This window comes from Eucyclogobius newberryi, unplaced genomic scaffold, assembly GCF_026437365.1.
Source record: "Eucyclogobius newberryi isolate DKJ021-1_F unplaced genomic scaffold, fEucNew1.0.hap1 SCAF_7, whole genome shotgun sequence".
NCBI lineage: Eukaryota > Metazoa > Chordata > Actinopteri > Gobiiformes > Gobiidae > Eucyclogobius > Eucyclogobius newberryi.
Window position 1 is genome coordinate 10,719,016 of NW_027316389.1, and position 13,258 is coordinate 10,732,273.

General features: G+C 42.0%; 1 protein-coding gene across 1 annotated transcript; it reads left to right on the plus strand.

Moving 5' to 3' along the window:
- The first annotated feature begins 1,436 nt into the window (after positions 1-1,436).
- On the plus strand, positions 1,437-12,480 carry nup205 (nucleoporin 205). The gene is made up of 42 exons (XM_072435633.1): positions 1,437-1,640; positions 2,267-2,409; positions 2,505-2,676; positions 2,766-2,910; positions 2,995-3,154; positions 3,228-3,456; positions 3,523-3,687; positions 3,984-4,159; positions 4,264-4,380; positions 4,466-4,603; positions 4,688-4,838; positions 4,907-5,112; positions 5,197-5,379; positions 5,456-5,506; positions 5,605-5,814; positions 5,890-6,127; positions 6,201-6,390; positions 6,729-6,849; positions 6,943-7,024; positions 7,092-7,256; positions 7,329-7,453; positions 7,537-7,651; positions 7,780-7,929; positions 7,996-8,070; positions 8,152-8,309; positions 8,392-8,472; positions 8,558-8,749; positions 8,833-9,031; positions 9,174-9,272; positions 9,357-9,505; positions 9,615-9,806; positions 9,878-9,999; positions 10,229-10,361; positions 10,434-10,560; positions 10,659-10,729; positions 10,803-10,931; positions 11,024-11,150; positions 11,241-11,413; positions 11,511-11,640; positions 11,771-11,899; positions 11,967-12,037; positions 12,110-12,480. Exons 1-42 carry the CDS (start codon positions 1,505-1,507, stop codon positions 12,260-12,262), a joined length of 6,078 nt encoding a protein of 2,025 aa, XP_072291734.1. The 5' UTR covers positions 1,437-1,504; the 3' UTR covers positions 12,263-12,480.
- Positions 12,481-13,258: the final 778 nt, after the last annotated feature.

Consider the following 13,258-nt stretch of genomic DNA (forward strand, 5'->3'; position numbering starts at 1 on the left):
TGCACTTAACATGCTTGAATCTACAGTAAAAACACATCTTAAAGAAAAACAAGAAACACAACCTCCCAAATGTAACTATTTCGATTCAACTTTTGAAACTAAAATATAGTAAAATTACAAACTCAACAAATTTCCACTCAACCAAGAAGTATGTGAACAAAACATGTAAAGCAGGTAATTACACGCTCATGTCTGACTAAAAGAGTTGGTGTGGGATTTCACAAGGTCTAATATTAGTTTTACAGTTTTAAGGGAATTTTTTAAAGCAGGATTTTACAATTATTCATGATTGTTATGTTTAAGTTTAATCCTTAACTTTCTTTCATTCCCATTGTCCATATATTAACATTCTTCAAGTCTGGGACCCGCTTTTTAATATAAAACTATTTCTGAATGATGAAATTGTGTTAATGTAGAGCTGGGCAAATCCATCTGTGAATGGACCATGAAATGAACCCCAAAAGTGCAGAGATATCACTTAATACTCTTATTTGGGAGACATTTCTGTATCTTTTTTTGCTCATTTTTAACCATTTTAATTAAAGACGTTAACAAAAAACTCAATATTCTAATTTAACACATTTACAAAACAACATAAATGTCTCCCATGTATCGTGATCAAATCTAAATCTTGATATACATTTTTTGGCATATTGACTCTATGTTAATGTGACATAAGGGGTTTAAAAAAAGCACTTTAGATTGAGATCAGATTGAATTGAAATGATTTTCACAACTGTCTGTACTTTTTAAAAATCTTTATTCATGGAAATTCTTTAATAAAAATAATAACAATGACGTTCACTTCTCATGATTGCTTCTTACAATAATATTTCGACCTGAATAAGATTTCTGGGGATTATATTATGATCAATGACTTCCTACAGCAGGGTGAGTTTGACCCAGTTTTGACGCAGCACGCTCCTCTTCTCTCATTGGCTAAAAGCTAAATTTGTGAAAAAAAGTAAGAGAGAGGAAGCAGATTGCATTATGGGGTGTTTCTGATGTTACATGCATTCCATTCCGCTTGATAACCTCGTGTGCTTTGAACTCCGGGTTTGATAACAAGATAGAAGACTATGGGAAGCGGTAAAGTCTGAAGAATAAAGTCTAAAGTCTAAGACGTACATCTACAGTAGGTGGCAGTAATGTAACACTTGGTACCAACCGCAATAAAACACCAAAGAAGAAGAAGAGGATGAAGATCAGACAGATCAGGGAGGATAATATAATAGATCCATGGGGAGGAATCAGGGCAGAATCTGAGTTGGCAGGCAAGAAGCAATCTGTGTATCTGAACATATCAATTCATGTCCTGACCCGATACCCTGCAGTGATGGCTGACCAGTATCCAAACATCTAAATATCCGTTAAACTACATTTCCCTATTTCCCTACACGGACAGATCGAGGCGTCTAAAACCTCGCCTGAATTAATGAAAAACAAAACTAACAGCTAGGATAATTGAAATACATTTGGGTTATTTTGCTTGGAACTCTACTGTATGCATTTTCTCAGCAACAATGACCCGAACACGATAATTAAAAAAGAGGTATTTTCAATTTCTGCCCGGCGCTGCACGGCGACTCCTGTCCTGCTGTCCGGGCTCATGATGGCGGTGCAGATGGCGGTAAATTCAGGTTTGTATTACATTTTTCTAGTAATAAATTGCACGTTTGTGTTTATTACATACAACATAAATCAAGTATGTGTTTAAATAAATCTGATTATCCCCAATTGTAAATTATTCTGAGAGTCATTTGTTCAGTTTTCTACCCACATGGATCTCATTCAGTCAGTTGTGCTAACTTAGCTTAGCATGGAAGTCAAAAACATTCACGTTATCAGCGAGTTTAATGTAGTTAGTTGAAGACCTGTTATATTTAAGTATAATGCTCTTTTTAATGTTAAAACTTGCATTTGTCCTCCCCGATGAGCTGACTCAAACTCTAATACAAGTTGACGTACATGGAAACTAAAGTGAAACTATTACTTCTTTAGCTATTTTGAATTGGATTGCCTTTTATATTTTGCTCTTTGTTATTGTATTGGAATGTTTGAGCTACTGTGGCTCAGTCTAAGTGTAATATTGTGCGTATTTTGAGAATATTTTATTGCTGGTTCTGTCATTGTGCTCTGACTATAAACATGCAGATAGATGTAAAGATGCAAGTAGAGTTCATTAATTGCACAATATTCACGGTATGTCTTTGGCCTGTCAACCTCCCATTCACTTGGTATTTGACGTTTGTGCTCACCTTTCCAGGTGCCAGTTTGTGGGGCCCGCTCAAAGAGCTCTTGGAAACAGTTGATGGGGCTGTGTTGAGGAGGCAGCCAGACAGTGTTCATCTTCTTGATCTGCTGCTTAAAAAACACAAGTCCCAATTTCTGTATCTCTTTAAAAATCCAGTAAGTCAAACTTGCATTTCTACTACTCATTCATTTTATTTTAACTTTATTAGCCATTGAATGATATAATAAAATATGAATTCACACTGTTACAGCCCAAGAGTTCAGAACAGAGAGAGAAAGTGCGTAAAGCCAGCACAGAAGGCATTACCATCCAGGGTCAACAGGGTTCGCGGCTCCTTCCAGAGCAGCTGCTCACAGAAGCCTTCATCCTCAGTGATCTCTTTGATATTGGAGAGTTGGCAGCATTGGAATTACTATTGGCAGGTATTGTAAAACTTAAGACTTTTATTCATTCAATTTTTTTTTTGTATTTATTATTGGAAGCTTCAACTTTCATACCTCGGACCCCTCAGGTGAGCAGCAGCAGCCTCATTTTCCTGGTCTAACACGTGGGCTAGTGGCCGTGCTGCTCTATTGGGATGGGAAGTATTGCGTTGCCAATTCCCTCCGAACACTTATTCAGTCAAGACATGGAAAAACATTTACCCTAGAGTTAAGGTTAGCGATGCTGATTAAAATGAACTTTACTGAGATGTTTTAAAAAAATAGTGTTAATTTTAAACTTTGTCGTTTATCACACAGTGAAGAGCTGGTGGCTCTGACGACACGTTTCACAGATGAACTTATGAGCCAGGGACTGACCAAGCGCATCCTCACACTGGTCTCTGAGATAAATGTGACACGTGAGTTTGAGCGACTACAGAAGGAGCGTGGTTTGGGGAATGAAAAACACAGAAAAGAGGTAGATTTTGAAAATTGGATTACTGTACATTGGGAAATTGAGCATAGTTCAACGCATCCATATCTTATTACAGGTTTCAGACTTAATTAAAGAATGCAGACAAGCCCTGGCAGACTGTCTGTTTTCATGGACATGCCAGTCTCCTCTGCCTGAAGATGACACACTGGCCCTCATTGGCCACCTGGAGACGGTAACAGTTCAAGCGGACGGTTCTTTAGACGGTGTCAACCTTGCTCTTGTCATGGCTTTACTCTACTGCTTGGATGTCAGTTTTATAGAGCAGGGGACAGAAGACCGAGAAGGTAAACACTTGGTGACGTCTTTGTGCAGGATTTATAGGACTGTGTGACAATCTTGGCCTTTTGCAGATTTGCTCCAGGCTTTGCCATTGCTCACAGAGAGGCAGTATGTATCTGCAGTTCACAATCGTCTAATGAACAACCAGCCCTGGAAGCTCCCTGGACTGCAGGCTGTTTGTCGGCTGGCCTGGGCCTTGTCTCTGAGAGTTCTTTCACAGCTCCCACAAGGATCTGGTAAAGTATCTTTATAATGTTACTGCACCACTAAGACTACCAGATTCCACTGCGCTGCCTTATGCTGCAGACTCTCGCCTATAGAACGTATTATACCTTTTCCCCAATATCGTGCCTGAGAAGAGAATACATATGTTCTATAGTTTGTGAAATACCTGTCCTAAATGGACACCAAAACAACTATTTGAAGTGCACTGGAGCAAACACACAGGCAGTGGACTTTGGGCTCACAACCATCTCTTTTAATTTGTTAGCTGCCATAGTGCCATTGTTAATAATTTTTGTTTCCTCTTCAGCCCTCGTTGAATTCACTGAGGCAGATGAGGTTCTCGCTGACCAGGCTTTACTTGGAGATGTCTTCCTGTTCATGAAGGAGGGCATGTTGGCATGTGAGAGTTTTACCCAAGAAGAATTTTACACCCGCCGGCTTCATTCACTCATCACAGACTTTTTGGCTCTCATGCCCATGAAGGTAGATAAATGCCATATTTTGCATTCAATTGTAGACTAAAATATGACCGCGCTGTACACATGAATGCATAGCTAATGGTAATATGTGTGTGATGTGTTCTGTAGGTGAAACAGCTTCGTAATCGCGCAGATGAAGATGCTAGGCTGGTCCACATGTCTTTACAGATGGATAGTGAGCTTCCCTCATCATTGCGCAAAGATCTTGACCACCTCATGACACTAGTGAGTCTTCTTTACAGACAAAACACTCTGCTCTTTTGTTTTCTTTTTTCTAAATAGTAATATTGAACTTGAAATGTTTTTCTAGATTGGAGACTTTTATAGCAAAGACTCTTTTGGACTGGAGCTTGCACTGGAGTTCTGGTGTCCCACAGAGTCCCTTCAGCACACCAGCCTGCATGGCTCCTATTTGGGAATGGCAATCCAAAGGCCTCCGCATAAACAAGTAAACTGCTTCCTTAACTTTAATCAACTCTTTATATTTTGGCTTGTCTTAACTCTGTTCTTTTCCCATTGTATTTGTCTGTAGGTTGTTCTGGCAAAGTTTGTGCGACAAATGGGAGATCTTCTGCCCTCAACCCTTTACATCGCCTATCTGCATATGCTCAAAGGCCTGTCAAATGGTCCACAATGTGCCCACTACTGCTTCAGCCTTCTGAAAACCAATGGACCCACACACGGTAAGAATACCTCCTTATCATAATTTCAGTGAAAGTTGATTAGATAATAATGAAGGTTCCATTAACAGGTGACAACATTCAGGGGGTGTCAGGAAGCCCAGTGTCATGGGAGCACTTTTTTCACTCTCTTATGCTGTATCATGAGAACCTGAGAAGAGACTTTCCAAACCCAGATGCGGCTCAATATCGCCACCCACCGATAAGGGGAATCACTCAGAGAGAACTGGAAGGACTCACTGCATTTCTCCAGCTCCTCGCAAATATAATAACATGGGTATTTTGACTTATAAACAACCTTGAGAACAAATTTAACATGTCACGTGCCTGTCATTTGATGCATTTTGATGTTTTTATATAGAGTGAGAATGCTCGCCTGGCCCTTTGTGAGCATCCACAGTGGACGCCTGTGGTTGTGATGTTGGGTTTGCTCCAGTGCAGTGTTCCACCTGTGCTGAAAGCAGAACTCCTCCATTGCCTGGCAGCATTTGGGAAGTCTCCGGAAATAGCTGCTTCACTGTGGCAGTCGCTTGAATATACACAGGTTTTTTTGCATTTCTTACTTTTTGAATTATTTTAATGTTTTCCTTCTAAATCTGAAAGTGTTTGTCTGTTCTAAGATTCTCCAGACTGTACGTGCTCCTGGGCAAAGGCAGGCTGCTGGAATTGAGGTGATCTAAATTTTACACTCTTAATAATTGTGTGTGTGTTTTTCGTTTCTATTTGTTGTTTTAAGATCATTTGTTAACGCTAACCTTTCATTTTATAGGTGGAACTCAATGAAATAGAGTCGAGTTGTGAGGAGTATCCTCTCACACGAGCCTTCTGCCATTTGATCAGCATTCTAGTTGAAAGCAGCCTTCCCGTTAATTTGGGTGCTGGCCTTCGGGCGCCAGGCTTTCAACCATATTTGAACTTCCTGCGTGAGGGCGTGTTCCTGCCTTTTCCCACCAGAGCATACCGGCGCCCTGGCGAGAAGGTAAAACACTTTTGATTATGTACTTGAAAATCCTCTTGTATCTAAACCATTATAATGCGTATGGCTTTCTGTTAGTGGGAAGTGGCAGATGCTGTTCTAGAGGTGTTCCACAAACTGTTGCGTGACTACGAGCCGCAGCCTTCAGACTTTGTCCAGGAAATGGTGGAGCTCCAGGGCGAGCAGATCCCCGCTCACAAACCTCCAGGTCACAGTATAATGTTCCACCTGCTCAACGACTCGCCCACACTGGCCCTGTGCCTCAGTCTGCTGGAGGAAGGCGTACGGCAGCTCGACACATATGCCACTTTCCCTGGTGAGACGACATATGGCGCATGTGTCATGGCATAGTCTAGTATTGTTCTAACATAGGTCACGCTTCTGTGCAGGGAAAAAGCACCTGGAGTCTGCTGTTCTGCACTGTTTGTGTCTGCTGGACCTCGCGCTGCAGAAGGAACTGGTGTTCATGGACCTCCTCAGAGAAAGTCAGTCTCCTCTGCTCATTTTCCCATTGGAGCAGCTACTGCAGGGAGTCAGCGCTCAGACCAAAAGAGCAGATCACATTGTTAATATTGCCAGGTATAAAACATCCCCTTTATGCTCAGTATTTCAATATTTGTTTGCATTTAGGTCTGGGCAATTCATCCATAAATCAACAGATTCCAAAAATCAACAGATGTGAAATTGTGTTCAGTAAAAACATGTAGTCTGTATAATTAATGTTCATGAAATCATTACTAAAAGACATTTTTACTTTGTTATTGGAAAGGCCAAAAATGGAGGTAGATTAATATGAGGGGAATTTTCGTTTTAATTGTAATATTTTTTTTCTTTCATATCACCGAGCCCTTTTTGCATGTTGGTAATTTTATACAGATTTGTGATTATACTGATTTGATTGTTGCTTTTTTTGGCAGGTATCTTTATCACAGTAGTACCAACCCTGAGGCAGCTTTTCAAAGCTCAAAGATCCTACGCCATATTGCCAAGTATCCAAACATTCAAACAAGACTTGTGGGAGATTTTACACATGACCAGGTAATACCGAAAACCACATCTTAATTGAACACCTAAATTAGTTAACTTACCATTAAATTAGTACGTAATAATTAACACATTGTATTACTTTAGATTGTGAGCAACAAGTTGATGGCTGGTTTTGTGGAATGTCTGGACAATGAAGAAGCAGAAGAGGGAACAGAGAAGGAAGAAGGTAAGACATGCATCAAACATTGTATTTTAAAGCATTTTATCTTCATACCCCTCATTTTTATTTTTAGAATTGGAACCACAAAGGAAGATTACAAGAATACGCCATAAAATCCAGATTCATATTTTGAACCTGCTCATCACATCTTTGGAGCTTAAGACCCCAAACCTTGGCCTTTATCTTTTGGGATATGAAGTGAAGAAGCCAGTGTCCTCCACCAACCTTCAAGACCCAGGTCAGACCACAGGCTAAGCTCGGGGAGTTATAAATATTTAATTTCTGCACACTAACTTTGCTGTATTCATAGGCGTATTGGGATGTCCGAGGAGCTGCTTACACGCTATATTAAGTTTGCTGCAGCGAGGCACCGAAAAGAGGTCAGGTCCCACGCTTACTCAGCAAGCCCCACACTTGGCCGAGCTCTGTTACCAGGTACGGCAGTTTGTACGGCAAACTCATCTCGCATACTTTTATGTTGATTATGCATATTCAGCGCGCGTTAATCTGCTCTCCAGGTGATCTACCAGCTTTGTGCTTGCCCCGACACATCTGGACCCACCATGCGCTTTCTCAGGACCAGCCAGGACTTCCTCTTCTCCCATTTGCAACACTTGCCTTTCATCCTGCCCAGTAAGTCATGGAATCACGCCGCTGGTATACGCAAGAGTAAAAATCGAATGAATTGGAAATGAAAGAGCTGGGATGAGGCCTGTTAACGCCGCAATTGAATTAAACTTGCTGCGTTTCTTCTCTCTTAGGTAACCAGATCGCCGCGCTCTCCCAGATGTCATGGCTGATGAAAACTGCAGCTATTGAACTGAGAGTGACGTCACTAAATCGGCAGCGGTCTCATACACAGCGCTTGGTCAGCCTCCTGCTCGATGACCAGCCGTACACGCAACACACAGGTTAAGATTTATGACACTTGGTTCAACTCTCAAATGACACACACCTAAGACTCATTACATTTTTAGCCGATGGGGAGTCGGGGATGGAGGAGGAGTCGAGATCCGTCTGCGGTTTTCTTCATTTTGACTCGGTCTCCAAAGGTCGGTTTTGACATTTTAGGATTTGACGTGTCGTACAAAAGTAACAAAAGTGCAATTGCGTGACAGTTTTTCTCTTTCCAGTGCGGAGAAAGTTGCTCAGCGTGCTTGATGCCATTGACTTCAGTCAAGACATCCCTGAACTCCTGCAGCTGGACTTCTTTGAGCGCACCCAAATCGAGCAGGTCATTTCCAACTGTGAGCAGGTCAACGAGCATGGACACACTGTATGCAACGTTAAGGTATAGTTTAGTTCACAACAAACCTCTTATATTTTATCCAATTTCCTTTCTATTGAGATAAATTTGGACCCGTTTCTCACAGTTGCTGCATCGAGTGCTCGTTGCTGAAATCAATGCTCTGCAGGGAATGGCTGCTATTGGACAAAGACCGCTGTTGATGGAGGTTAGTCAACTAAAAACAGACAAAAGAAAATCAGATTTAATCATATATTTTTTTCCTCCTTAACCTTTCATCGCTTAACTTGTAGGAGGTGAACTCAGTCCTGCAGCAGGTGGTGGAGCGTAACCGAGTGCGGCGGAGCCTGAGCGCGAAGCGTCACGCTCTTCAGTCCTGGAGGAGCCTGGTGGAGACATTGCTGACCGCTTGTCCGTCTGATCTCATCCCAGCGGAGGACAGACAGCTCATCATTAGAGACTTGCTACTGGACCTGCACGATAAGGTCCGAAGTCAGGACATCGTTTGTAGTAGATGAATATAGCCCAGTGTAACAAAAACATGCAATTGTTCTGTCCCTTGCTGCAGGTCTTGTCCGAGGATGTTGCTGGAGAGCTCATGCCTATTGTTGCCGGCGCGGTCTTCACTCTGACCGCCCACCTCAGCCAGTCGGTTCTGTCGGAGCAGCAGAGCACAGGAGTGGAATCCTCTTCTGGTTTTGCCTCCATTGCTAACTCCTCTCTCCACCTCATCCTGCGCAAACTGCTTGACTTTATTCTTTCTACTGGCAAGTGATATTTGATATTTTTTTAATAGAAAGATGTAGGACAATCATATGATTTAAGTGAAAGATACTGTATGCGGTCCTAAAACTAAGTACAGTTCAAACAAATGTATCGGGTGCATGTAACTCTAAAACCACTTTTTAGGAGGTGGATACCAGCGACTACGTGCTCACCTTTATGGCTCCTTGCTGTACTACCTTCAAATCGCCCAGAAACCAGAAGAACCTGACACTTTGCAGTCTGGTAACAGTCATGTAGTGAAATTGATTAACAAACAAATGGATAATTGAATGTATTGCTGAATGCTCGTTGTTTTATATCCTGCAGCAGGGAAGGCGATGTGGGAGCGTCTCACTTCCCCTGAGGATTCTTTTTCCAAACTGCAGAGAGAAGACCTAGCGATAATTGAGAATTATGGACAGTCACTGATGGAAGTGGTTTGTCGAGATGCATGTGATGGCCACGAAATTAGTCGGGTAAACTGACTTACTGTTTTCACTGCCAAACGTTATATTGTGGTACTAAACAATCACAATGGGATGTTTTGATGATCAACCATGATGTAAATGATTTTTTGTTTTTCAGATGCTTGCCTTGGCAGTGCTGGACCGAATTCTCGCCATAGACCGTCAAAACCAGTGGCTCTTGTACATCTGCAACAGTGGCTACCTGCGAACGCTGGTTGAGAGTCTGAGGCAGGACGATGGCGCTCTTCAGAGCCTGCTCGCACCACAGCCCCCCCTCTTCAAACCACTCTACATTTACGAGAGCAAGATGGTTAGGAGGTCACAGGTCTGAGCCGCCCGTGTGTCACTACTGCTGAATAACAGGCTGTTCTGTGCTTTTAGGCTCTGCTCACGCGAGTGGCTAAGACTGGCCAGGGTGCGGTGGAGCTGCTGCGCTGTGGACTTGTAGCTCACCTCACTGAGTGCCAAGTATTTGACATGGTTCCAGACAGTGATGCTCACAGGTGTGAATGAAAGTTTCCATGCGTTCATGCTATAACAAACATGTTGTCACACATTCTCATTTACCGTATACATTTTTAGATAATATGTAAACTGTAAACGAGACACTTAACTTTAATATGGGATAAGGTTCTTTGTTTTCGTGGTATATCTTTAGGGTGGTAAAAATGAGGTTAGTTTTTCTCTAAAACGATCACAAAGAGACTAATGTTTTTTTCCACATGTGAACAGAGTAACGAGAGACCCATCAGGCTTCATCCCTAGCCCTATGGACCGCTATAGACAGATTCTTCTGCCTGCGCTGAGACTCTTTCAGATCATCTTGACGTCTACCAGTATGAATCACCAGCAGGGGGCAGCACAGGTAAGCATTCGCCTGCAGTGTGGTTTGGTTTAGAACGATTGTGTTTATAGTCGTTTATTCTTTGGATTCTAGATTCTTCAGTGGTTGATCGTCCACGCTGACACAATTCAGTCTCTGCTGCGCTGTCAGGAGCTCAGCATGGGAGCGTTACAGCAGCTCTCACTGCTCACTGGCATCATCAGTAAGACTGCTCTGCCAGGTACAGCCCTTTCTTCAGATTGTGCGAGTCTTGACACAGGCTTTTCAGTTGTTGGAAATATTAATTTCACTCATTTCCTTTATGAATGGATGTATCAGGTGTTCTTGAAATGGGTGAAGTCAGCAGTGCAGTGCTTATGGAGTTTCAAGGCCACATAACCAGATTCCAGGTATTGGTTATTGACTACTTTTTAATCTGTTGCCCTGTTTATTTCAGTCTCATGTTTGTGTGTGTTTTGGTAGCGTCTGTGTCTGTCCCTGCTCAGTCGCCTCGCAGGAAGTGAACGAGAACGATTGTTGAAGCAGGTGGAGATCAACGCACCTGGAGAATCTGCTGAACAAAGAGAGGAGATGGAAGTGGCCGTGCAGCAGGTTTGTTCAGCAAAGCATGTCCAAAGAAACGTTTTTTTCTTTTGTTTCAAAGCTCCTTGATTAGAGATTCTCAACAAAGTTTGCCTCTGCAGGTTTGTGCCAACATTATGGAGTACTGCCAGACTCTGCTGCTCCAGAGTTCTTCCCAGGCTCAGTTCAGTATCTGCCTCTTCAGTCCGTCTGGCAGTGAGCCAGCTGGCAGAGATGGAGGCCGACCAGGTCAGTGCAATCATCCCAAATCTTAGCTGGACTCGGACTGTCCCTTTTTAGTTAAAAAAAAAAAAGTTGACGTAAATGTTGTCCTTGTAGATCTTTCTGCTTCATTGCCTCCGATGTCGTACTCTCGAGCCCCGAGCCTGGGCCTGGTGCTGTACCTGCTAAAGAACACTGCTGCAGACTTCTTCCGCTTCCATCAGAGTCACAGACAGAGCCTGAGCAAACTGCAGAGCCTAGATCAGCTGCCTCCTGAAGAGCTAAAGGAGGTACTAAGACACCTTACATTCACATTAACACAGCATTATAACTATCACTATTACTATAATGAATTAGAAAGCGTAACCAATGGTCTCTTGTCTACAGTTGTGTCAAGGCCTTGTGGCTGGTCCAGGAGCTATTGAGAAAACCTCTTCAGTTCAGAGAAGCCCACTGGCAAAGAAACGTCTGGTCCAACTTGTCAACAACAGAGCCAAGCTCCTGGCACTTTGCTCGTGTATCCTTTTTATTCATAAAAAGATACATTTAATTATCCCCATTTCTTTATGCACAAATATGTAGCATTTTGTTAAAGTTTTAACTTGCATATTTGTTTTTGATAAAATATGCCTTAATTTCCTGGCCAGATGTTATTGAAACGTGTTTATTTGTGCTGTGGCGCCACCTGGAGTATTACTTGTTGCATTGTACTCCCACTGACCCTAAAGACTCCCTGATGCCTGGAGCCAGTTTATACAGATCACGTCTCGGAGATGGTAAGAAAGATAATGGAATAATATTGGTTGTAATTATTGCATTAAGAAACTAAACCTGTTTCTGTAGATTTATTTAGCGGGCTGCAATCCAGTGGAAGTCGTGGTCTTTCTCGAGTAAGCCAGCCAGATCTAGACCTGGTAAGTTGATGTCGGTACAGTCCAAATACTGTTCAAAATGCCACACCTGACATTTTGTCTCTGTAAATGCAGCTGAAAGGCGACATGGCGGCAGGGTTTGGAGAAGCACTCCAGAGGAAGCTGCTGGAGGTGGAAGGGTTGTACAGCCAGGTCCGCTCACGCTACACTTTTATCCAGGCCCTGGTGCGCCGGATCCGCGGCCTTGTCCGACAGACCAAAAGCTGAATGGGATTATTGGACTGACTCGCTGTCTTTACAAAGCTCTTTTTACTGCTTCTTTCTGAGTTTGAATAACTTGCTTCAATAACTGTAATGCCAATCTTGAATACTGGGCCACTGTTGAAATGTGGCCTACATTTGAGACTATGTATGACATTTTTACCCAAAACAGATTTGATATTCATGATTTATTTGTTGGAAGAAAAATAAAGTGTTAAAATCCCTGTTGTGAAAATGGATGAGTAACAAACCATAAATCGCTCAACAGCATATTAAAGTCAGACATTTTATTTTGCACACACTAAAATCACATCTCTGTGAACCTGGTTCAATTTAGCAAATCTTTTCATTCCTTTAGGGAAAAGTGAATTTGTAAAAACTGATTTTACATTCAGATTTCTTTTAAACCAGGTACATCTTTGCGGTTTTATTTGAATACTGAGAGCACCAGGATTGCAATACAAGGATTTATGTAAAAAAGTATAGGCACACTTCTCTCAAATAACAGCGATCTGAGAAACAAATACCTACTACATACAGTAGCTGACAAAGAACCATGTGTTATGTCAGATCATGCTCCTCTATAAATTACTATAAATAATACAATTACAGCCATTTAACATATTTACAATTTGTTGCACCAGCTCGCTAACAATAGCTGTGATTGTGCCGTTTATATCTACAAGAGAAAAAGCTCCCATGAACAGACACCTGTCAAAGTCCTTTTAAGTTAAAGGATGGAAATGTGTCCATCTTAAGTTGTATATCATTAGTTTGATTATTAAATAACTGTTATCCCAACTGTCCAATTTGAAGGCTCAGTTGGGATAACGGCGATGCTTCTGCAGAGTCCAACGTGAGTTCATTTCCACAAAAAAACAAGGAAATCTAGACATTGCAGGCTTAAGACAAAGCAAAACTGTATCATTTGCATGTTATAAAAACTTTTAAGAACTCCTTATGTACAAGCCCTATTGTACAAGCGCATAGTTCAAATCCCAA

Bases quoted from the DNA above. Each gene is read 5' to 3' on its own strand.
- nup205 (XM_072435633.1), top strand. From the start codon at position 1,505: ATGCATTTTCTCAGCAACAATGACCCGAACACGATAATTAAAAAAGAG. The intron at 2,410-2,504 runs GTAAGTCAAACT...ACACTGTTACAG, and splicing joins TGTATCTCTTTAAAAATCCA to CCCAAGAGTTCAGAACAGAG. The intron at 3,155-3,227 runs GTAGATTTTGAA...ATCTTATTACAG, and splicing joins ATGAAAAACACAGAAAAGAG to GTTTCAGACTTAATTAAAGA.